Source organism: Scyliorhinus torazame, chromosome 4, assembly GCF_047496885.1.
Source record: "Scyliorhinus torazame isolate Kashiwa2021f chromosome 4, sScyTor2.1, whole genome shotgun sequence".
In the NCBI taxonomy this organism is placed as follows: domain Eukaryota; kingdom Metazoa; phylum Chordata; class Chondrichthyes; order Carcharhiniformes; family Scyliorhinidae; genus Scyliorhinus; species Scyliorhinus torazame.
The window spans coordinates 281,122,874-281,148,932 of NC_092710.1; the positions used below are offsets into that span (position 1 = coordinate 281,122,874).

At 49.2% G+C, this 26,059-nt stretch overlaps 1 protein-coding gene across 4 annotated transcripts in view; it reads right to left on the reverse strand.

Moving 5' to 3' along the window:
* ascc3 (activating signal cointegrator 1 complex subunit 3) overlaps nt 1-26,059 on the reverse strand; it is an 813,859-nt gene that overhangs the window by 260,966 nt on the left and 526,834 nt on the right. For all 4 annotated transcript variants that reach the window (XM_072499844.1, XM_072499840.1, XM_072499842.1 and 1 more), the window contains one exon: nt 9,107-9,332. In XM_072499844.1, the coding sequence (XP_072355945.1) occupies nt 9,107-9,332 (226 nt within the window). The remainder of the gene's footprint in view (nt 1-9,106; nt 9,333-26,059) is intronic.

Sequence of the window (26,059 nt, forward strand, 5' to 3'; positions counted from 1 at the left end):
AGTTTACTTATGGTCTACCTTCTTTTCTAAAAATAAATTTAGAGTACCCAATTATTTTTTTTCCAATTAAGGGGCAATTTAGCATTGCCAATCCACCTAACCTGCACATCTTTGGGTTGTGGGGGTGAAACCCACGCAGACACAGGGAGAATGTGCAAACTCCACACGAACAGTGACCCAAGTCCTATGGTCTACCTTCTAATATTACTTTGCAAACTTCTCTTAAAATGCAGCCTGTCCTGGCAATATTTATAAGTCTTGCCCCTCCACGTACAGTTTTAAAAAAAAAAGTCAAAACTTCTTTCCTGCCCAAGAAAATTCTTGTTCTGAAAATGTCAAAAAATTCTTGTACCATAACATATTTGCTTAGGTGGAGAATTGGAGACAAATAAATTCAGCCTCAATGTACTTCCATTAAAAATAAACAAGCAACTGCTTGTAAAATCTTAGGCAAATAGACTCATGCCACTACAAAAATAAACTCAGCCATGAAGGTAAAAGCATCTGGTATCTACTACAACCTCACTGTTTTGAAGCTTCTAGGTATTTCACAAAACATATTAGGAGCATTCACGTATCCCTAGACTGCCAGCAGGTATTTAAGCTTTCAGCTTGCACACTGTGGCTCAGAAGCAAACAATATAATAGATTTAGTACTCGCTACTAACATTAAACTGCAACAAAAACAGATTTCATGCTCTGTGTTCTCCTTTCCCCGTTTTCAATCTTATTTTAATTTATATTTTTAACCTTATTCCGAATTAAAAAATAACAGGATTTTGCTGTCAGCAAGAACGGCAACTGGGCACAATATTCCGCAAGTCGGGAAACAGATTTCCAGCAAGATCTTATTTCCTGATTAACTCCGCCCCTCACTGGTGACGTAATGAGCTTCCTCTTTGGAGCCGGTCGTGCTAGCTTTATCAGGCCTGTCCCCGCCAGACGGAAAGCTACACCCCCCCCCCCCCAACCTTTTTTTGTCACCACTGGTTTGTGACAAATAATGGGAAAATGAAAATCGGGGCCCCAAGCACCAGAACAAGGAAGTCAAATTTAATCTTTACAAGTCACTGGTTATACCTTAGCTGAAGTATTGGCCTGGATTTTCAGACTCAGAACCCTTGAAAATTGACGTGTGAGTTCCGATTCCAGAATTTCCGACCCCATTCCTGGGCTGTCTGATTGTTTTGAGTGTCTTTAAAAAAAAGGTGTGGGCTGGTTCCTGTCAAAGGTATGCCTGACTTAGCCGGTTCCATTGCGGTGACATATATCTTCTCCTTCTCCCCAATTTTCATGAAGTCGGGCCAGGTTTTTAAACAGCTATGGTTCACAGCCCCTCAAAGGATTTGTGAACCCTAGTCTGCATGATGGAACCTTTTAAAAGGCAAAGTAAAAATGTTTTGATATACCACGATGCTAAGCTCTGCCCTTTCACTCATCCCCATGGCCCCTGATGCCCCCATGCCTTTCCCATTCACACAATCTAGCCTCTCATGCCCCCTCTGCCAATTTCTATCCTTCTACCCACCATGGCCCCTGATGTTCCATGCCTAGTTATGGCATAGCACACTAGCCCAGAGTGTCCTAACACCATTGAGCCACATATTGTCTAGAACCAATGAACCCATCATATATAGTGGTATGTGTAAGTAAAAGCTCTAAACGTAATTCATTCTGAACTTTCTCCTACATTGTAAAAAAAGGTAATTTCCCTACTAGCTAATAAAAGCATCACCTCGATCCTTTAAATTATCACTAACAAAAACCACACACCCTGAACCATGTGACTAATATAAACAAACACTGTGAAATTGACAGCAGAGATCAGAGAGTTGTTAATCAAACTATTTTCTCTGAGGCGCAGGTGTTTTAGTACTCTAATGGTTATCTTGGCTCTAGTCTAAGCTTCCTTATGGCTGAGAGCCATTTGAGTTCTAATACATCAGCACCCCAGAGGAGTGCAATTGGAAGTTCAGGATGTTTGATCTCTGCTGCAAATTTCACAATGTTTGCGAAAAATTACCTATGGGATTAAATTGGACAGACCTTTCAGAGAGCCAACACGGCGACCATGAGCCAAATGCGTTACAAGGCTTCCATTTGTCAAGAACAGTTCTGCACATGCAGAAAATTATATCCTTTGACTCCGTTTGCAGTTTAGGTCCACATAGATCAATGTGCCATATGACTCATCTGCCTTGCCTTTTTGTTATTATAGAATATGAGTACAAATTAAGAAAGATCTAGCTCAAATAACAAAAATTGAGTGATTCAATGCATCTTATTACATTTGTCAAATCAACCAGATACAATTGCTTCATCTTGCAACAAATATTGAATTTTACATTGAGTTCTGCTTGACATTAAAGATTGCACTTCAGATGAAGATTTTAAATTACATCATAACCTCCAATGAACTCAATTAACTAAAAAAGGCATGAATGCCCATATAACCCAAAACTCTGTTCAACTTAGCAATAATTTAAAAAAAATCTAATTCTGCAAGGAAACAAAACCTTTGACAGACATACATTCACAGTTAAGGACAGCTATGCATTAAAAAGACCATAACACAACCAAGGGCACCAAATTTCAATTGATTGTATCAAATAGTCAAGTAGCATGTTTATGTCTGTACTATGCTGGAAAGCAGAGGATCTATACTTTGGGTTCTCACATAGTAAATACAAGCTCAGTGTAAAAGAAGACATCTTTTATGCCTAATTTGACCTGCCCAAAGATTGCATTTAAATCTTGTAATTCAACCAACACCTAATAAATTATGTGCTTTAACACATTTTACAACTGCAGTTGGTTACATACACATATCACATAACCTGCAATAATAGCAATGCCACTTGTGAAAACAACACATCCAGTGGTACAGCATAATATGACAAGCAAATAAAGCATTATTGTGAACAATTTTGCTGTGGTCTGCTACAATGTTCACTGCCATATTATACAACACCATAGGTGGAATTTAATCTTGCCGATGGGTGTCTTGTCTGCCCGCAAGTTCTGCATTATCTCAGTTGGGGGAAGGCAAGACAGAATTAAGTGTCCACCACACAGTTAACTGGCCAGCGTCAGGACTTCCCCAGGATTTAATGCCAATCAGAGGTTGGAAGCTCTCCTCTGTCAGCAACACTACTGGGAGTGCTGGATGCAGTTGGTAGTGCAGCCAGGGAGATCTCTCGGGTCAGTGGGTTGTTGATTCGGGGGCAGGTAACCTCCTGATGTTGAGTCCCTTGTGAGATCCTTTGAATGAGGGATTCTCACCCGGGAGGCTGGTTTGCTTTACATTCTCCCCTCACTGTGAGCTCCCCACTGCCACTGGTCGAATAGCACTGGTGGCGGGATGGGGCACTTAAATGCACATAAATTGCCTTCCAGCCTGAGACATAATCAGGAGTACGCACTCCACATTCTCCTGCCCTCCCACCCGCCCATTGCTTCCAGAAAGCATTAAATTCCAACCCCATGAGTTGTCTACCAATACTCTCAGGTTCTGACTTCCGGTTGCGGCAAGGATGAGCTAGCCGCACGTTTCGGCGGCTCCAGCTCCGACGGACCTTCGGGCTCTTTTAAGAGCCCCAACGGGGACTTTGCCGGCCGAAAAACCCGGTGGGAGGTGCGTGGGAAGGGAGGCCCCCCCCCCCCCCGAACGACGGAGGAAAAACCGGCGGCGGCGGCTGCAGCCCGAAGAATCTGCAACCAGAAGGTCAGAGGGAGTGGAACAAAATGGCGGCGGAGGGATCGCAGGTGACATGGTGGCCTGAGCAGGACGAGGTCGTGAGACGGTGCGTGGACCTGCTGAAGAAGGAGGTAATGACCCCGATGTTACAGGCAATTGAGGGGCTTAAAGAGACTTTAAAGGCCCAGGAGACTGAGCTTCGCGTGATGGAGCAGGAGGTATCAGGTATTGAGGACGAGGTCCTGGGCCTGGCGGTTAAGACTCAGACGCACGAGGAACTTCATAAAAAGTGTGCTGACAGGATTGAGGCCCTTGAAAATGGAGCGCAAAGGAAGAACCTTAGGATACTAGGTCTCCCTGAGGGCGTGGAAGGAGTGGACTGTGGAGCGTACGCAAGTAAGATGCTGAGCTCACTGATGGGTGCTGAGGCCCATGCGGGCCCCATGGAGGTGGAATGGGCAAATCGGATCCCGGCGAGAAGACCAAAAGCGGGAGAACCACCGAGGGCGATAATTGTGCGATTCTACCGCCTTAAGGACAGAGAAGAGGTCCTGAGATGGACTAAAAAGGTGCGGAGAAGCAGATGGGAGAATGCTGTGGTAAGGATATACCAGGACTGGAGTGCGGAGGTGGCGAGAAGGAGGGCGAGCTTTAACCGAGCCAAAGAGGTTTTGCACAAAAGGAAGGTGAAGTTTGGGATGCTGCAGCCGGCAAGACTATGGGTCACGTATCAGGAGAGACACTATTATTTTGAGACGGCGGAGGAAGCATGGTCCTTCATCAATGAAGAGAAACTGGACCGGAACTGAGGGACTGGCGCTGCAGGGAATTGTTATTGTTATTGTTATTGTTAATGTTATGGTGGAGGTCAATCGAGAAGTAAACAGGGAAGGGGGGGGGCACTGGGGAAATGTGGGCGCCGGTGAGGGGGGAAAGGCGGGACATAGTCGAAGAATAGGGAAGGGGAGGGGGAGGGGAAAGGGAGCTGCGCCATAAGAGGCGGGTTAGGTAAAGGGATGTTCCCGCGCCAGAAAGAATAAGGCGGGAAAACAGGCGCAAGGCGGACGGGAGTTCCCTCACACCGGGGGGGGGGCCGAGGAGTGAGCAGGAGTAACCGGGGTCAGTTGAAGTCAGCTGACTTACGGAAGTGATATGGGGGGAGCAATCAAGCTAGATAGGGATCTAGCGGGGGGGGGGGGGGGGGGGAGACACGACGACAACTGGGTTGCTGCTGTGGAAATCCAAAAGGAAATGGCCAAAGAGTGGGTGGTCGGGGGCGGAGTGCGACGCTGGGGGAGCGAGCGGGAGCGCGGAGGCGGGATATGGGACTGGCCTAGAGAAGGAAATGGCTAGTCGACACGGGAGGGGGTCAGGTAGCCCCCCAGTGAGGCTGATCACGTGGAACGTGAGAGGCCTGAATGGACCGATAAAAAGGGCCCGAGCGCTCGCGCATTTGAAAGGACTAAGGGCAGACGTGGCTATGCTCCAAGAGACGCACCTAAAGGTGGCGGACCAAGTTAGGCTAAGGAAAGGATGGGTGGGACAGGTGTTTCACTCAGGACTGGACGCAAAGAACAGAGGGGTGGCCATTTTGGTGGGGAAACGGGTAGCATTTGAAGCAAAGAACATCGTAGCAGACAGTGGAGGTAGATATGTAATGGTGAGTGGTAGGCTGGAGGGAATGGAGGTCGTGTTGGTTAATGTGTATGCCCCAAATTGGGACGATGCGGGGTTCATGAGACGGATGCTGGGGCGTATTCCGGACCTGGAGGCAGGAAATTTGATTTTAGGAGGGGACTTCAACACGGTGCTGGACCCGGGGCTAGATCGATCCAGCTCAAGGACCAGAAGAAGGCCGGCAGCGGTCAAGGTACTTAAGGGGTTTATGGACCAAATGGGGGGAGTGGATCCATGGCGATTTCTTAGACCCAGGGCTAGGGAGTATTCCTTCTTCTCCCATGTCCAAAAAGTGTACTCCCGGATAGATTTTTTTGTTTTAGGAAGGTCGTTGATCTCTAGGGTGGAAGAAGCTGAATACTCAGCCATAGCGGTTTCGGACCATGCCCCACATTGGGTGGACCTGGAAGTAGGAGAGGACAGGGAGCAGAGAACACTCTGGCGATTAGATGTGGGACTGATGGCGGATGAGGGAGTGTGTGCACGAGTGAGGGGGTGTATTGAGAGATACCTGGAGGTCAATGACGACGGCGAGGTCCCTGTGGGAGTGGTCTGGGAAGCACTAAAAGCGGTGGTCAGAGGAGAGCTGATTTCTATTGGGGCCTACAAAAGGAAAACAGAGGCCAAGGAAAGGGATAGACTACTGGGGGAGATTTTAAGGGTGGACAGGGAATTTGCAGAGACCCCGGAGGAGGAACTGTACAGGGAGAGGAGACGACTCCAGACCGAGTTTGACCTTCTGACCACCAGAAAGGCGGAGGTACTGTGGAGGAAGGCACAGGGGAGGAGGTATGAATATGGGGAAAAGGCTAGTCGCCTGTTGGCGCACCAACTGCGAAAGAGGGCAGCAGCGAGGGAGATAGGAGGAATTAGGGATGAAAGGGGAGACACTGAGCGAAGGGCAGGAAAGATAAACGAGGTGTTTAAGACCTTTTATGAGGAACTGTATAGGTCTCAGCCCCCAGAGGGAGAGGAGGGGATGCGGCAGTTCCTGGACCAATTGAGGTTCCCGAAAGTGGAGGAGCAGGAGGTGGAAGGCCTGGGGGCACCGATTGAGGTGGATGAGGTTATTAAGGGACTGGGAAGCATGCAAGCAGGGAAGGCCCCGGGGCCGGACGGGTTCCCGGTGGAATATTACAGGAAATATGTGGACTTGTTGGCCCCGTTGTTGGCGAGGACGTTCAATGAGGCCAGGGAAGGGGGGACTCTACCCCCGACGATTGCGGAGGCGACGATATCGCTAATTTTGAAGAGGGACAAAGATCCGTTGCAGTGCGGGTCCTATAGACCTATTTCACTATTGAACGTGGACGCCAAATTGCTGGCAAAGGTGCTGGCATCGAGGATAGAGGACTGTGTCCCGGGGGTGGTGCACGAAGACCAGACTGGGTTCGTAAAAGGGAGACAACTGAATGTTAACGTGCGACGACTATTAGGGGTGATAATGATGCCCTCAGTGGAGGAGGAGGCAGAGATAGTGGCGGCAATGGACGCAGAGAAGGCATTTGATAGGGTGGAGTGGGAGTATTTATGGGAAATGTTAAGGAGGTTTGGGTTTGGGAACGGGTTTATTCGCTGGGTTAGGCTACTTTATGGGGCACCAACGGCAAGCGTAGTTACAGGTCGACATAGATCGGAGTATTTCCGATTATATAGGGGAACAAGACAGGGATGCCCGCTGACTCCATTGTTGTTTGCATTGGCAATCGAACCTCTGGCCATGGCGTTGAGAGACTCCAGGAAATGGAGAGGGGTGACTAGAGGGGGAGAAGAACACCGAGTCTCGTTATACGCGGATGACCTATTGTTATACGTGTCGGACCCAGCGGGGGGGATGATAGAGGTTATGCGAATTCTGAGGAGGTTCGGGGAATTTTCGGGGTATAGGTTAAACATGGGGAAGAGTGAATTATTTGTGATACTTCCAGGGGACTAGAGTAGAGAGATAGAAGGCTTACCGCTGAGGAAAGTGGAAAGAAACTTCCGATACCTGGGGATTCAGATCGCTAGGAGCTGGGGAACCTTGCACAGACTTAATCTGACACGGCTGGTAGAAAAAAATGGAGGAGGACTTTAAGAGGTGGGACATGCAGCCTTTATCGCTGGCGGGAAGGGTGCAAGCAATTAAGATGATGGTCCTCCCGAGGTTCTTATTTGTATTCCAATGTCTCCCTATTTTACTCACCAGGACCTTTTTTAATAAAATAGATAGGAGCATTACGAGCTTTGTGTGGGCAGGGAAAGTTCCGAGAGTAAGGAGGGGGTTCCTGCAGCGCAGTAGGGACAGAGGAGGACTGGCACTACCGAACTTGGGAGATTATTATTGGGCCGCCAATGTGGCAATGATACGTAGATGGATGATGGAGGGTGAGGGAGCGGCGTGGAAAAGGCTGGAGAGAAGGTCCTGTAAAGGGACGAGTCTAGAGGCGCTGGTGACGGCACCGCTACCGCTCTCACCTAAAAAGTACACCACGAACCCGGTGGTGGCGGCAACACTGAACATATGGGGACAGTGGAGGCGACAGAGAGGGGTGCGGGGAGCCCTGGTGGGATCCCCTATCAGGAACAACCATAGGTTCGCCCCAGGAAGAATGGATGGAGGATTTCAGAGTTGGTACCAGTTGGGAATTAGGAAGGTGGGAGATTTATTCATAGATGGGACTTTTGCGAGTTTGGGAGCATTGGAGGAAAAGTATAAGTTACCCCGGGGAAATTTCTTAAGATATATGCAGGTGAGGGCGTTTACTAGACAACAGGTGAGGGAATTTCCGCGGCTCCTGACACAGGGAATACAGGACAGGGTGCTTTCAGGGGTGTGGGTTGGAGAGGGCAAGGTGCCAGAGATTTATAGAGAGATGAGGGAAGAGGGGGAGGAGTCGGTGGGCGAACTAAAAGGAAAGTGGGAAGAATTAGGGGAGGAGATAGAGGAGGGTATGTGGGCTGATGCCCTAAGCAGGGTAAACTCCTCTTCCTCATGCGCCAGGCTTAGCCTGATTCAATTTAAGGTGCTACATAGAGCACACATAATGGGGGCAAGATTGAGCAGATTTTTTGGAGTGGAGAACAGATGTGGGAGGTGTGGCGGGAGCCCGGCAAACCACACACATATGTTTTGGGTGTGCCTGGCACTGGAAGGATATTGGAAGGGAGTGACGCGAGTGATCTCGCAGGTGGTGAATGCCCGGGTCAAACCTAGCTGGGGGTTAGCTATACTTGGAGTTGCGGAAGAGCCGGGAGTGCAGGAGGCGAAAGAGGCCGATGTCGTGGCCTTTGCGTCCCTCGTAGCCCGGCGCAGGATCCTACTCATGTGGAAGGAGGCAAAACCCCCCGGACTGGAGGCCTGGGTAAACGATATGGCGGGGTTTATTAAACTGGAGCGGATAAGGTTTGCCCTGAGAGGATCGGCTCAAGGGTTCACCAGGCGGTGGCAGCCATTTCTCGACTACCTAAGGGAACGTTAGAGGGAAGACAGATGACCAGCAGCAGCAACCCAGGGGGAAGGGGGGAGGGGGGGGGGAGGAGGTTTAGTTGAGTATAGGTCAATAGAGTATGAGGTTTTGTTACTTGTGTATTATTATTATTATTATTATTGTTAAAAAGTTAAACATTTCTGTTTTGTTATTGTTATCGTTTCGTTTGTTTTGTAAGCGGGAAAAATGTTGCTCAGGGAAAAAATTTCCAATAAAATATATTTTTTAAAAATACTCTCAGGTTCTTTTAAGATTATTTTACCTATTTCATCCTTGCGCATGTCCTTCATCTTGTCTATGGTGAGTTTCTTTTCCTCCAGTTTTGCAAGCACATGGCCTGGCAAGACGGAGAATTGGCGTAGTGGATTGCACCAACCCCATAATCTCTTGTCAATTATCTTGCACAAATTCAACAGGCGGTACGTCATTGCAGGCCATCGCCTTCTTAGGGCAACTTCGAAAAGGGCACGTACAATACGAGCTGCATTCTGCAAAAAGCGTAAGGAAAGAGTTTAGTTAAATGACTGGAATTATGAAATAAATTTTACCTCGAAAAAAAAGTTATTTTCTCAATGAATAATTTCACCCAATTCTTTTTATTTATTTTAAAAAAATATTTTATTGAAAATTTTTGGTCAACCATCACAGTACATTGTGTATCCTTTACACAATAATATAACAGTATAAGTAACAATGACCTGTTTTATAAACAAAGAATAAATAATATATAACAAAAACGAAAACTAAAACTAAATGGCAACTGCCTTGTCTCAGATAAGCACTCTCCAAAAATATGATTTAACCGTCCAATGTACAATTATTTATAGCAACGACCTATACATATCATACATATATATTAACAACCCTGAGAGTCCTTCTGGTTCCTCCCCGCCCCTCCCCCCCCCCCCCCCCCCCTCCCTTCTGGGCTGCTGCTGCCTTCTTCTTTTCCATTCCCTCTATCTTTCTGTGAGGTATTCGACGAACGGTTGCCACCGCCTGGTGAACCCTTGAGCCAATCCCCTTAGGACGAACTTAATCCGTTCCAGCTTTATAAACCCTGCCATGTCATTTATCCAGGTCTCCACCCCCGGGGGCTTGGCTTCCTTCCACATCAACAGTATCCTGCGCCGGGCTACTAGGGACGCAAAGGCCAAAACATCGGCCTCTCTCGCCTCCTGCACTCCCGGCTCTTGTGCAACCCCAAATATAGCCAACCCCCAGCTTGGTTCGACCTGGACCCCCACTACTTTCGAAAGCACCTTTGTCACCCCCACCCAGAACCCCTGTAGTGCCGGACATGACCAGAACATGTGGGTGTGATTCGCTGGGCTTCTCGAGCATCTTGCACACCTATCCTCTACCCCAAAAAATTTACTGAGCCGTGCTCCAGTCATATGCGCCCTGTGAAACACCTTAAATTGAATCAGGCTTAGCCTGGCACACGAGGACGATGAGTTTACCCTACTTAGGGCATCCACCCACAGCCCCTCCTCAATCTCCTCCCCCAGCTCTTCTTCCCATTTCCCTTTCAGCTCATCTACCATAATCTACCCCTCGTCCCTCATTTCCCTATATATATCTGACACCTTACCGTCCCCCACCCATGTCTTTGAGATCACTCTGTCCTGCACCTCATGCGTCGGGAGCTGCGGAAATTCCCTCACCTGTTGCCTCGCAAAAGCCCTCAGTTGCATATACCGGAATGCATTCCCTTGGGGCAACCCATATTTCTCGGTCAGCGCTCCCAGACCTGCGAACTTCCCATCCACAAACATCTTTCAGTTGCGTTACTCCTGCTCTTTGCCATATTCCAAATCCCCCATCCATTCTCCCCGGGGCAAACCTATGGTTATTTCTTATCGGGGACCCCACCAAGGCTCCCGTCTTTCCCCTATGCCGTCTCCACTGTCCCCAAATTTTCAAAGTCGCCACCACCACCGGGCTTGTGGTGTATTTCTTCGGTGAGAACGGCAATGGGGCCGTCACCATAGCTTGTAGGCTAGTCCCCCTACAGGACGCCCTCTCCAATCTCTTCCACGCCGCTCCCTCCTCTTCTCCCATCCACTTACTCACCATTGAGATATTGGCGGCCCAGTAGTACTCACTTAGGCTCGGTAGTGCCAGCCCCCCCCTATCCCTACTATGCTGTAAGAATCCCTTCCTCACTCTCGGGGTCTTCCCGGCCCACACAAAACTCATGATACTCTTTTCGATCCTTTTGAAAAAAGCCTTCGTGATCACCACCGGGAGGCACTGAAACACAAAGAGGAATCTCGGGAGGACTACCATTTTAACCGCCTGCACCCTCCCTGCCAGTGATAGGGATACCATGTCCCATCTCTTGAAGTCCTCCTCCATTTGTTCCACCAATCGCGTTAAATTTAACCTATGCAATGTACCCCAATTCTTGGCTATCTGGATCCCCAAGTAACGAAAGTCCCTCGTTACCTTCCTCAGCGGAAAGTCCTCTATTTCTCTGCTCTGCTCCCCTGGATGCACCACAAACAACTCACTTTTCCCCATGTTCAGTTTATATCCTGAGAATTCTCCAAACTCCCGAAGTGTCCGCATTATCTCTGGCATCCCCTCCGCCGGGTCCGCTACATATAACAACAAGTCATCCGCATACAGAGATACCCGGTGTTCTTCTCCTCCTCTAAGTACTCCCCTCCACTTCTTGGAACCCCTCAGTACTATTGCCAGGGGCTCAATCGCCAGTGCAAACAATAATGGGGACAGAGGGCATCCCTGCCTTGTCCCTCTATGGAGCCGAAAGTATGCAGATCCCCGTCCATTCGTGACCACACTCGCCACTGGGGCCCTATACAACAGCTGCACCCATCCAACATACTCATCTCCAAAACCAAATCTCCTCAGCACCTCCCACAAATAATCCTACTCCACTCTATCAAATGCTTTCTCGGCATCCATCGCCACCACTATCTCCGCTTCCCCCTCTGGTGGGGGCATCATCATTTCCCCTAGCAGCCTCCGTATATTCGTATTCAGCTGTCTCCCCTTCACAAACCCAGTTTGGTCCTCATGGACCACTCCCGGGACACAATCCTCTATCCTCATTGCCATTACCGTGGCCAGAATCTTAGCGTCTACATTTAGGAGGGAAATAGGTCTATAGGACCCGCATTGCAGCGGGTCCTTTTCCTTCTTTAGGAGAAGCGATATCGTTGCCTCAGACATAGTCGGGGGCAGCTGTCCCCTTTCCTTTGCCTCAGTAAAGGTCCTCATCATTAGCGGGGCGAGCAAGTCCACATATTTTCTGTAAAATTCAACTGGGAATCCATCTGGTCCCGGAGCCTTCCCCGCCTGCATGCTCCTAATTCCTTTCACTACTTCCTCTATTTCAATCTGTGCTCCCAGTCCCACCCTTTCCTGCTCCTCCACCTTGGGAAATTCCAGCCGGTCCAGAAAGCCCATCATTCTCTCCCTCCCATCCGGGGGTTGAGCTTCATATAATTTTTTATAAAATGCCTTGAACACTCCATTCACTCTCTCCGCTCCCCGCTCCATCTCTCCTTCCTCATCCCTCACTCCCCCATTTTCCCTCGCTGCTCCCCTTTTCCTCAATTGGTGGGCCAGCAACCTGCTCGCCTTCTCCCCATATTCGTACTGTACACCCTGTGCCTTCCTCCACTGTGCCTCTGCAGTACCCGTTGTCAGCAAGTCTAATTCTACGTGTAGCCTTTGCCTTTCCCTGTACAGTCCCTCCTCCGGTGCCTCCGCATATTGCCTGTCCACCCTCAGAAGTTCTTGCAGCAACCGCTCCCGTTCCCTACTCTCCTGCTTTCCTTTATGTGCCCTTATTGATATCAGCTCCCCTCTAACCACTGCCTTCAGCGCCTCCAAGACCACTCCCACCTGGACCTCCCCATTATCATTGAGTTCCAAGTACTTTTCAATGCACCCCCTCACCCTTAGACACCCCCCCCCTCATCTGCCATTAGTCCCATGTCCATTCTCCAGGGTGGGCGCCCTTCTGTTTCCTCCCCTATCTCCAAGTCCACCCAATGGGGAGCGTGATCCGAAATGGCTATAGCCGTATACTCCGTTCCCCTCACCTTCGGGATCAACGCCCTTCCCAAAACAAAAAAGTCTATTCGCGAATAGACTTTGTGGACATTGGAGAAAAACGAAAACTCCTTACTCCTAGGTCTGCTAAATCTCCACGGGTCTACTCCTCCCATCTGCTCCATAAAATCTTTAAGCACCTTGGCTGCTGCCGGCCTCCTTCCAGTCCTGGACCTCGACCTGTCCAGCCCTGGTTCCAACACCGTATTGAAATCTCCCCCCATTACCAACTTTCCCACCTCTAGGTCCGGGATGCGTCCTAGCATCCGCCTCATAAAATTGGCATCATCCCAGTTCGGGGCATATACGTTTACCAAAACCACCGTCTCCCCCTGTAGTTTGCCACTCACCATCACGTATCTGCCCCCGCTATCCGCCACTATAGTCTTTGCCTCAAACATTACCCGCTTCCCCACTCATATAGCCACCCCCCTGTTTTTCGCATCTAGCCCCGAATGGAACACCTGCCCCACCCAACCTTTGCGTAGTCTCACCTGGTCTATCAGTTTCAAGTGCGTTTCCTGTAACATAACCACGTCTGCCTTAAGTTTCTTAAGGTGTGCGAGTACCCGTGCCCTCTTTATCGGCCCGTTCAGCCCTCTCAGGTTCCACGTGATCAGCCGGGTTCGGGGGCTTTTTACCCCCCCCCCTTGTCGATTAGCCATCCCTTTTTCCAGCTCCTCACCCGGTTCCCACGCAGCTGTGTCCCCCCCAGGCGGTGCCCCCCCGCCCATCCCACCCCATACCAGCTCCCCCCTCTCCCCAGCAGCAGCAGCCCAATAATTCCCCCCTCCCACCCCCCCCCGCAAGATCCCCCACTCGCGTAGTTACACCCCCCATGTTGCTCCCAGAAGTCAGCAAACTCTGGCCGACCTCGGCTTCCCCCCGTGACCTCGGCTCGCACCGTGCGACGCCCCCTCCTTCCTGCTTCCCTATTCCCGCCATGATTATCATAGCGCGGGAACCGAGCCCGCGCTTCCCCCTTGGCCCCGCCCCCAATGGCCAACGCCCCATCTCCTCCACCTCCTTTCCTCCCCCCACCACCTCCTGTGGAAGAGAGAAAAGTTACCACATCGCAGGATTAATAACATAAAACTCCTCTTTCCCCCCTTTTTACCCCCTCTTCGCCCCCCATACTCGCCCCACCACTTTGTTTCAAACGTTCTTTTTTAAAAAAAATTATTATTATTAAATAACCCGCTCATTCCAATTTTCCTTCCACGATAAAAGTCCACGCCTCATCCGCCGTCTCAAAGTAGTGGTGCCTCCCTTGATATGTGACCCACAGTCTTGCCGGTTGCAGCATTCCGAATTTTATCTTCTTTTTGTGAAGCACCGCCTTGGCCCGATTAAAGCTCGCCCTCCTTCTCGCCACCTCCGCACTCCAGTCTTGATATACGCGGATCACCGCGTTCTCCCATTTACTGCTCCGCGTTTTCTTTGCCCATCTAAGGACCATCTCTCTATCCTTAAAACGGAGGAATCTCACCACTATGGCTCTAGGAATTTCTCCTGCTCTCGGTCCTCGCGCCATCACTCGGTATGCTCCCTCCACCTCCAGCGGACCCGCCGGGGCCTCTGCTCCCATTAACGAGTGCAGCATCGTGCTCACATATGCCCCGACGTCCGCTCCCCCCGCACCTTCAGGAAGACCAAGAATCCTTAGGTTGTTCCTCCTCGCGTTGTTCTCCAGCGCCTCCAGCCTTTCCACACATCGTTTATGGTGTGCCTCGTGCATCTCTGTCTTCACCACCAGGCCCTGTATGTCGTCCTCATTCTCGGCAGCCTTTGCCTTCACGACCCGAAGCTCCCGCTCCTGGGTCTTTTGCTCCTCCTTTAGCCCTTCGATCGCCTGTAATATCGGGGCCAACAGCTCCTTCTTCATTTCCTTTTTGAGTTCTTCCACGCAGCGTTTCAAGAACTCGTGTTGTTCAGGGCCCCATATTAAACTGCCACCTTCCGACGCCATCTTGGTTTTTGCTTGCCTTCCTTGCCGCTGCTCTAAAGGATCCACCGCAATCCGGCCACCTTCCTCTCCTTTTTTCATCCGTATCCAGGGGGGATTCCCTTCTGGTTCGCCGCACAGTACTTTTAGCCGTTAAAATTGCCGTTGGGGCTCTTATTAAGAGCCCAAAAGTCCGTTCCACCGGGAGCTGCCGAAACGTGCGACTCAGCTGGTCATCGCCGCACCCGGAAGTCTCAATTCTTTTTATTAACTGTAAAATCTACTGTGCAATGCTGTTGAGGTTATGTCAACATAAAATCAGCATAGATAAGTATAAATAAAAATCTACTTGTGACGATAACCCCAGATAATTATATCAGAAGCATTAAATTATTCCTCAATATGGCTTTCAGCGACTCAGGAATGTCTATGGGCTGCATTTTCTGCCCCCTCCCGCAGCGTGTTTTCTGGCAGTGGAGTTGGCCAGAAGGATCGGCCGGTCCTGCCGAAATGTATGACGTTTTGTGTGGCTTGACTGTCCCACCGCCAGAGAGCTCACCATGAGAGGTCAGCTGGATTGGAAGAACCTGTCTGCGGGAAGGGTCAGAATATCCCGCTCTATGAATCTGAAAAAATCTCTGTACGTTATTGCATTTTTGTTGCCTTCCAAAAATAAGCAGCTCAGCAACTCGGATGGTCGAATAGTTGAATTGTTTTCAAAGTACCTACTCTTCAATTCCAGTCAACCCTAATGTTTCAAGTCTCGCAAAAAGTTCCATTGCAACAGGTTTTGAAATATAAAAGTCCTGTCTTTCAGGCCATATTGTTTCTCATCTGCTACACTTTCACTTGGTCACTAGAATGAGCAGAAATGACAGGAAGACATTTGAAAAAAGGGAATGACTGAACATCCATATGCATATCATTACCTCAGTATTAAAGTCCATCACAGCCAATTAAGTACTTCTGTTTTGGTGTGATGTCACTGTTATAATGTAGAGAAACGTGGCAGCCAAATTGTGTATAGCAAGTTCCCACAAAAAGCAATTAAACAAATGACAAAATAATTTAATGTTTTAAATACAATCAGCTGGATTTTAGCCCCCAACCAGATGTCTTTTTAGGCGGGAGGGGGGCATGTAAAATGCACCGGGTGGCGAACATACTACCTGTCTGCCCACACCTACTAGTCCCCCATAACATGGCAGATGGTGGCTGCCGAAATCGGCGGCTCGGGTGCTGCTTAAAGAAATGTAATGAAGGGTCAAGTAAGCTTGTTAACAAATAAACTGACCTGGATAATACGCTGCCTATATCAAAACACAGTTGGCATGGGCCGGAATGGGTGTGAGTATTTAAAATATGGGAAGGAAGGAGGGGGCCACACCATTTGGGAGGAGCCCTGTGCGCATTGGGGGCAACCCCATCACAACTGTACCCCCCTTCGTTCCCTCCCGCTTAACGTCCAAAACTTACACCTGCCCAGGCCATCTGATCTCACTCTGCCCAAAAGGTCCTAGTTATCTGGCTCCAGCTCCATCCTCTCTTCTTCCTGGGCTTGCTTGCAATCCCAGCAGCGTTCAATACTGAGCTCTGGCACTGCCGGGATGGCTGGAGCACCTGGCTTATAAAATTGGCTGGCAGCTCCCGAGGGTGGAGGTTCCTCCCACTGAGGGGCAGAAGTCCCACAATCACTTTGTTTAGCCTGCCTACAGAGTTTAATAGCTCCGGGGCAGGTTTATTTCAGGTGCGTTGGCTTCCGGGCAGCTTTCCTCACGTAAAATCCAGACCATTATTGGTTGAGGTATCATGCTGCTCTCGAGATCAGGAAAATGCCCCTCATCTTCTTTGACTAACAACAACGTCAATTCTGGAGCTTAGGGCTTTGGCAGCTGAGACGTGGGGCGAAATTCTCCCGAAACGGCGCAATGTCCGCCAACTGGCACCCAAAACGGCGCCAATCAGACGGGCATCGCGCCGCACCAAAGGTGCGGAATGCTCCGCATCTCTGGGGGCCGAGCCCCAACATTGAGGGGCTAGGCCGACGCCGGAGGAATTTCCGCCCCGCCAGCTGGCGGAAACGGCCTTTGTTGCCCCGCCAGCTGGCGCGGAAATGACATCTCGGGGCGGCGAATGCGCGGGAGCGTCAGCGGCCGCTGACAGTTTCCCGCGCATGCGCAGTGGAGGGAGCCTCTTCCGCCTCCGCCATGGTGGAGACCGTGGCGGAGGCGGAAGGGAAAGAGTGCCCCGACGGCACAGGCCCGCCCGCGGATCGGTGGGCCCCGATCGCGGGCCAGGCCACCGTGGGGGCACCCCCCGGGGCCAGATCCCCCCGCGCCCCCCCCAGGACCTCGGAGCCCGCCCACGCCACCTTGTCCCGCCATTCAAAAGGTGGTTTAATCCACGCCGGCGGGACAGGCAATTTATCGGCGGGATTTCGGCCCATTCGGGCCGGAGAATCCAGCGGGGGGGCCCGCCAACCGGCGCGGCCCGATTCCCGCCCAATATCCGGTGCCGGAGACTTCGGCAACCGGCGGGGGCGGGATTCACGCCAGCCCCCGGCGATTCTCCGACCCAGCGGGGGGTCGGAGAATGACGCCCAGGGTCACCAATATTACATTGATTAAAATCAGGTTGCACAAGAGGTCTGAATTGATCTCTTGGAGGGTTGCCGAACTTGGGGAGGTTAACGAAATGAGGAGAGGTGAGGTTATGACCTGACAGGAGGACTTGAAAATAAAGATGAGAATTTTAAAATCAGTTCTGCTTAATTGAGAGCCAGTGAAGGCCAACAAGCACAGGAGTGGTGGCGGTGAATGGGACTTGGCACTAGTGAGGATATGGACAACAGGGACTGGATTGTCCGCTGTAGGATTCTCCCTTTCATCGGCAGCCGTGGGGCTCCCCAACTATTGCAGTCGGTAGAGTGCAGGGTGAGGCCGCAAGATTCAGAGACGGATGTCGCGACATGCCAGGGGGTCCATAGCCGATTGGAGGAGTCCCAAAGGCTATGAGCGCAGGAGATTGCGCCAGCAATAAGTGGAACCAAGGCCAACACTGCTAGGGTGGCGACCACAATGGAGAGCCTGGCGCAGAACGTCAGCACCATGGGTGTTGTTCTGCGAGGTGGTGCGCAGTCAGTGACGACCATGGCGGAGCGCCTCGACAGCACGTGCCAGTTGGAAACGTGTCCTTGATGCAGGTGGACATTGCCGAGGTACTGAGCAGGTCCCAGTCTCAGGTGGTCATTGCCGAGGCTCTGCGGAATATGCCCCAGTTCCAGGTGGACCTTGCTGGGGCGCTGCGGGGCATGTCCCGATGTCAGGCGGGCATTGCTGAAGCACTCCAGAGCATGTCCGAGTAACTGAGGGCCGTGTTCCAGACACAGGTGGACATTGGTAAGGCACTACAGAGCATGGTTCGGTCACAGAGGGGCATCGCTGAACGCGTCAAAGGCATGGTGCAGACAATAGGGACCCGCCACGGCTGGCAGTCAGATGGTGGAGGAGCTTTCTGAGCACAAGACAGCTTCCCCTCCGTCCCGAGGTGATCCTGAAGGTCCTATGGACACTGACCGGGGAGAGGGAGCCTCCCTAGGACGTGACGGCAGCGGTCACCAGGTCTCCTGAGTCTCTCCCCAGACAATGGCGAATCTTGGAGTCAGTGTGTGGAACACGGTGGCACAGCCACCGACTAGTTGGCCGGGGCCAGGCCCTCCAGAGGATGACCGCCAAGGGGCATCAAAGGCCACAGGGAGCAGTAAGCAGCAGGCTCTGGTGTGCATCCTGGGGACACACCTCGACGGCGAGGAGGCGCACCACTGGGAGCTAGGGACTGATGGGGCCACGACGAGAAAAAAATTAAATGACGTTACACCCGAGACATGTGAAGCCTGTCACCATATTCCATTCTGCAGGCCGGCCTGAACCCCCTCCCTCAGTTCCCCGGGCTCCCCCCCAATGCATAGCAGTTGCAGGTGATGGATTGAGTGCACACTCAGCAGACATACAAGAGTCAGACTATGGCGCAGATTGAGGAGCATCAGAGCTCAGCAGCTCAGAGCAGATCATCACCCCTCTGCCTTGTACATTCACCGGCTGACAGTGCTGATACAGGACCATCATCTTGGAGTGATGTTGTACAGAGGGTGTAACTGTGTGATTGCGCGGGCGTGGGGGTAAGTAATAGTTGTGTGGGGGAATAGTCCAATGTGTGGGATGGAGAACTGTGAGGCTGACAGGGTGGGGGAGGGGGAGAGATGATGGACGAGACCACATCCTATGAGAGGCAGGCGAGGATGAGGGCCTCCCTTGTCATCTGGGCATGCGGGACCCTCGCCGCCGCCTGACCTCTATCTTCCAGCTGGTCCCATGCGTCCTCCATGGACTCGAACCGAAGCCCCTCCTGGTCTTGCTCCTCTTCATCATCCTCCTCTGAAGTGGCCGTATATTACTTCTCCTCCACCTCCAGCATGTTGCTCCATGGCCGTGCCAGGTTGTGGAGCTCACATCAGCCACCTCAAAACGGGTGACCCACCGGGGGGGTGTACTTCAGTGCACCTCATGTTGAGAAGTGGCTCAATGACAGCCCAGGTGTCACATTGGCCTCGTTAGATCAGGTCTCTGATTCTGTCTCTGTACTGGAGACATTAGCCAGGATCATAAGCCCCCTTATCCCTCTTCCTGGACTGTCCCTCGAAGATGCCAGGGATCTCCAACTGCCCAAGGGTGCAGTTGTCGTGCACACCCCTGGGAAGCATGCAGACATGTGCATGATCTTCAGGTGGTGGTCACACACAAGTTGGACATTTAGGGAGTGGAACCCTTTCATGTTAATGAAGGGTGCTCCCGGACCGCCCAAGGTGGCATGTGTGCCATCTATTACTTCAGGACCTGGGGTATCCTGGTGATGGCGGAGAATCTTGCTGCCTGGGCAACTGGATGGGCATGGTCCAGGTCAATGTTGCTCGCCTGCAACATGGCACTACTACCCACGAAAATCCACTTAGGAACTGTGAAATGCTCACATTACTAGATTTGCCAATTCCCTATTAGCAATAACCTTCAGTTGGGCAGCCAGGGGCCGCCACAGTAAGTGGGGTTAAAGTGACCATCACCATATTACCACAGACGGGGGGGGTTCTGTCCTGGGGTGTTCGATGGGCTGGACAGGCAGTAGCCGGAGCTGGCCCCATTATGGGTATACATGACGCATTGGTGCTAGTCCACTTGCCTCCCAGCCAAGGGGCTCCTCCACCAACCCCCCCAAGCACCAGGACAGCAGCCCCAGTGCCCCCGGAGTGTTTGGCTCAATTGAAGAAGGCTAATCACATCCTCCGATCCCCACAGCACTAGTTTCATGTTTTTAAATAGAAGTGCTAAACGGCGCCCACATGACTCCTCGCTGGCAAGCCGGTAAGATCACGAAGGCCCTTCCCGTTAATTGTATGGACACTGGCCTTAATTGGTGATTATTGGTTTCTCACCATGCCACGGTGGGATCCGGATCTCACCAATGGGAGCAGGCCAGTTAGATCAGATACTTATCGATGCCCGCGGCGGTTCCCGATTTCGGCCTCTCCCGTGATCTAACCGGCTCTTGAGGATTTGTACCCGGCGCGTTGGGCTGGTAGATCACACCCATAGTGCTTTTTTGCAGCATGGAAAGAGGCCCTTCGGCCCATCATGTACGCTCCAGCCATCAAGCACCTATATACTTGGGTATAGTTTCCACCACTTGGCCCGTAGCCTTGTTTGAATGGCATTTTAGGTGCTCAACTAAATACTTCCTACATTTTCTAAGGGTGCCCGCCTCTATCACCCTTTCAGGCAGTCAGATCCAGATTTTTCCGACCACCCTATGGGTGAATACGCTTTTTCTCACATTTCCTGCCCTTACCTTAAATCTGTGTCTCCTGGTTATTGACCCCTTCGCTAAAGGGGGGGGGGGGAAAGAGTTCTTTCCTATCCACCCTATCTATTGTAATTTTTCTTGTCAGATGGCTTGCAGCTGAAGCTATAAACGATTTACTAACATTAACTGTGGGTCAAATATATACAAAACAACAGATGAATAAAGGTATGAACATGCACAAGCAACCTCTCTCCCAGCTCTCTAGTCAGTCTGAGGTCACCTGACTCTAACATTCACTTATATACTAATGAGACTCTTAGTGGTCAGTTGGGGAATTACAACATAACCATGATATCACGATATCTCTGCCCCTCATAATTAACCCTTCAACACAGGGGAACAACTGCTTTCTATCCAGCCTGTCCATGCCTCTCAATCTTATGCTCCTCAATCAGGTTCTCCCCCCCCCCCCCCCCACCCCCCAGCCTATCCAGTCTCTCTTGATGAAATGATTCAGCCCCAGCAATATCCTGATGAATCTCCTCTGCACCCTCTCTAGTGTAATCACATTCAGTGACTGCACACAGTACTGGAACTGTGGCCTAACCAGCGTTTTATGCAGCTTCATCATAACCTCTCTGCTCTTATATTCTATGCCTCGATTAATAAAGACAAACATCCCATATGCCTTCTTAACCAGCTTATCTACCTGTCCTTATGTCTTCAGGGATCTCTGGAAATGCACACTTCTGATTCCAACCTCGGGTGACTGTGCGGAGTTTGCACATTCTTCCCGTTTGCGAGGGATTCCTCCAGGTCTTTCGGAGGGTCGATGCAGACTCGATGGGCCAAATGGCCTCCTTCTGCACTGTAGGGATTCTATGATTCTTTTGACTGGTCACCCATTCCCTCTCTGATTGCACTTGAGCTGCGCGGTGACCATGTCTAAAAGCACACTATCCACTTTGCGGCTGATTCTCAGTGCCTCCAGATGATGCTCAAGTTGGTCAAACTGGTGGCACTTCCCACATATGTGGTCATCCAGACTGCCAGGAGTGTCTACGAGTTCCTACACGCTGCAGGTGGTGCAACACACAGGCCTGAGCTCCGCTGCCATAACTTTAGTTTAAAGATTACCTTAAATACATTTCTATGGGTCATAAATTTAACTTAAAAAAAAAAAAATCGAGATCACTTAGCTTAGCTTAATGTAGCTTTAAAGTGGAGAAAACAACTAACTCACTACATACCGATTGTGCAGTCTTGTACAAATGGGGCTCAAGGGATATGGGGGAAGGCGGGATCAGAGTACTGAACTTGATGAACAGCCATGATCAAAATGAATGGCTGAGCAGGTTTTAAGGGCCGAATGGCCTCCTCCTGCTTTTATTTTATATGTTTTGCTAGGTGGAATAATTTGTTTTGGGGGAAAGTGCTCATCTTAAATTGGCATTGCTCTAAAACTCAGGAACACTGATGTAGCAACCAGCTGAGAAACGAGTGCCAAAATTGCAGCTTAAATGCTTGCATTATGGTCTGTTGGCCTCCAACCTGAAGACTCAGCATAAAGCCTGCAATCACAGTTCTGAAAAAAATCACCTTACAATGCACCACTTCTGTTTCATTACCACTGGTATTAGTCAAACTAACTCTCAAAATGATATAAAGAAATACAATCTAGTCTGCCACCCAGAAAGTTGGATACACTTAACCTTCTCTAGATATATGAGATGGTGATCTTGCACTGTGTGCACCATGTTGTACTTGCATTGCTGGCTCCGTTAAGACTAGAAAGATAATCTAGAAGAGCCCAACTTCCTTCCTGCACGTGAATAAAGTGCAGTATTCACTAGGAAGAAACTAAACAACAGTATAAAACTGACGAAGTAATAAAGTAGTCATGGTTTGACGAGATTCCCACAGTGAAAAGAAAACAGAGTTATACTATGCTTAATAAAAGTAAGAATAATATTAAAAAATAGCCAATGTTTGAGTTGTTTGAAGGTATCCAATGCAGGCAGAATGTGCCAATTGTCAGTGTGTGGACTCCACTAATTACCATAGAAGCAATTTGCTCAGAACACAGGCATACTAAATTTGTAGATCTGAATTTGATATATTGGTGTACATGGTCCACATGGACCATACAAAATTTATTCGTTACTAGGTAGCTATCCAGATGTTCAGGGTTGGGTTCAATTACTTCTTACTTTTATAGCTTCTAATAAGTTTCCAATCTTTTCTTGAAATTTCAGCTACGTTTGATATGCTATCCTGTGAAAAAGAAAATCACCTCTACAATTTCACATTTATTTCACCTTAATTAAATGCCTCTAACTTACATTGTAAAAACCTTGTTCAAAGTACTTTCTCATAAACCAGTTACATAGTTCCCAAAAATGTACAGCACAGAAGATGACTGTAATGGTCCATTGCATCTATGTTACATCTCTGGTAGAGGTATTATCCGTTTAGTCCCATTCCCTTGCTCTTTTCCCGTACTTACCCATTTTTCTGTTAAAACTACTTCAGATTCTATTTCTCGTATGACATTACTTGTTTAACATCAGAAATATCTTCCAGCTGTTCGATTTGTTCTTTGGAACGTTTACCAATTTTATGCCCTTCAGTTCATAATGGAATAATTTTTCCAAATTTCCAAAATGAAAAGAGCCCTAGTTTTTCTGGGCTGCCCTCACTCCGAGTATCATTAATGAGTCACACTTGCATCAACCTATTGGCTCTCGCATCCTTTTCAAAGTAAGACACACAAAATTGAACAGTGCTCTAAATTTGGCCAAATCAATCATTTACATGTTGCCCGTTTCCTTGACAGAATAGCTAAATTTAAAGTTGCTTTCTATGGATTGTGAATATATTTATTGAAATGAAGAGGGCCTTAACTTCTGAGCTCTCCAGCGTCAGATTAAGGGATACTCTAAAAGATGTACTTCGACGTTCACAGGTAAGGTTGGCACAGTAATTAACCAGAAGTGCGAATGTCCCATGGGCAATTACCCTGCATTGGGAACCATCTAGAAATGCGACTCAAATTGCAAACTTTCGATGGTTCCGACTGGGTAATAGCCAACAGTTACACAGGAAAAGTGAGCAGAATTAAAACCACTTCTGGGTAACTAATGTGCAGACAGAGATTGACTCTCGATGGGACATCCCCTAAACTCCTAAACTTCCAGTGAACTCCTCCCAACCCCTAATCGCCTAAGGGTCTTTTCCCACTCCCTGAATAACCCACCCACAGGACTATATATCCCTCCACCCCCCCTCTATTGGACATTCTTTTTGCTTGTCTGATTTTGTTCCCAACACATTGAAAACATTTCAAATGGTGGATGGCATGTTCTTCCCCATTTAGGTGGGTTTTGGCACCTATGGCCTACAAGCTGAATGGTTTCACTCAATCATTTCCATGGGACATCTCCTTCCCTGTGAACAAATGTCTGATTCTGTTTTCCCAGTTCCTTTTGTCTCGTGATCTGCACTAGTCTATAAGAGATCTGATAATACATGTCTGATGGCAGCAGCTTTTCAAGGCTCCTTTGACTGTGTCTTAGTTTTCAGCTCTGCTGGGTCTTGTATTTGTTGCCACCATGTTTCATTGTGTGGATGGGTTCTAGGTGGAGGTTTTGAGGATTGCCTGTTCTCTCAAGGTATGCTGCTTTAGACTGTATTCTCAAAAATGTGCATTCTTTATTTACTGCAAGTAGTTGCAGATTTGGACCTCGACATGAGGTTGGAGCTTCTTCTCCTTCCAGATCTCTCTTCTCAATTATGTGATCTGACGGCATTATTACATCAGCACCATGAATGCTTCTGATGTTAACCCTTTACAGTTACGACTACAGGTTATTTTCAACAGCATTTCAGTTTGATCGATCTTTTCTCATTTTAAACAGGATATGTTGATGGAGGGAAGTGGGGGCACAAACAAATTATTAAATCCAATGTGTCAGGTGAATTAATATCAGCCATTAACCCAAAGTACTTTGCAATAACATCAGTTGGTTTTCCTGCCACCCCTATTCATGGGTTAGGGAATGAGTAAAATGTAGTTGGCTTGCCTGCCACCTAGCTGCCAGCCCCCCTCGTTCCCCCCTCCCTAAACTTGTTTCCCACTTTATGGGGTACAACAAAGGCAGCAGGTTGCCTCCCCACCTTTGGGCCTATTGAGGCCCTTAAGTGGTTAATTAATGGCCATTTAAGTGCCTCATCCAACCGTGCCACAATTGTTGGTCTGGTGCTGGGCAAGGGGGTGGTACCTCCTTTGAAAATCCTGCCCCAAGACAATGTCTGAAATCTCAATACATATAACTGCTGACCAACATTACTTCCTTCATGCTTGTCCATCTGCATGAGCTCCCGGGTTGCCAAAATCTATGTTTGTAGTTAACGATGACATGGGCTGATCAGGTCAACACAAAGCACATTCACCAGATACTTGCTCTTCACCTGATGATTTGATCACCTTTCTGGAGATGCACGAATGCATGTATTAGGGTCTGGTTTAGATGGTTTAATGGGCTGAACACTTGGCTTGTAATGCAGAACACTGCCAGCAGCGCGGGTTTAATTCCCGTACCTGCCTCCTCGAACAGGCGGAATGTGGCAACTAGGGGCTTTTCACAGTAACTTAATTGAAGCCTACTTGTGACAATAAGCGATTATTATTATTACTGTCACAATAAGGGGGATTTTCCAGGCCCGTTCGCCATGGGTGCAAATCCTCTTCTGGCACTAACCATTATGAGAGGGCCATAATGGGATTTGCGCTGGGGAGATCTCAGAATGAGAACTTCCACACCTTTGGCCGGTAACATAATCAGGTTCATGCCTAGTGATAACCTTCAATTCAAATGCATTGAAATATGCCTAATACGGTATCTTTCGGAGTCGTCATATGCCTCCCCCACCAGTGACATTGCAAAACATGGCCCCCTGCTTTTTCTTGCCAAAGTATCAGAAGATCTGGAGAGAAAAGGAAACAACGGTTTTCAGTTAGAATCTGACCATTTGCCATTTTGTAGGAAAATTCCGCCCCGTATTTCTGTTCCTGGGCATGCACAGCTGTTAATCTGATAGTTTGAATCAACTGTCTGGCTAAATAAATTGCATTGAAAAGTGCCACTAATAGGAAGCTGAACATTTATATAGGGAAATGTGAAATATTAAAGTTACACAATGCACATTTCCCTCACATTCCTTGGTGCTCTAAAATAAGATTGAGAATTTTAATGTATTATTGTTATATCTTCTCTCCACATAAATTGGAGCAGGGTGGAGTAACATGGGTTGTTATGATCTCCACAAAGA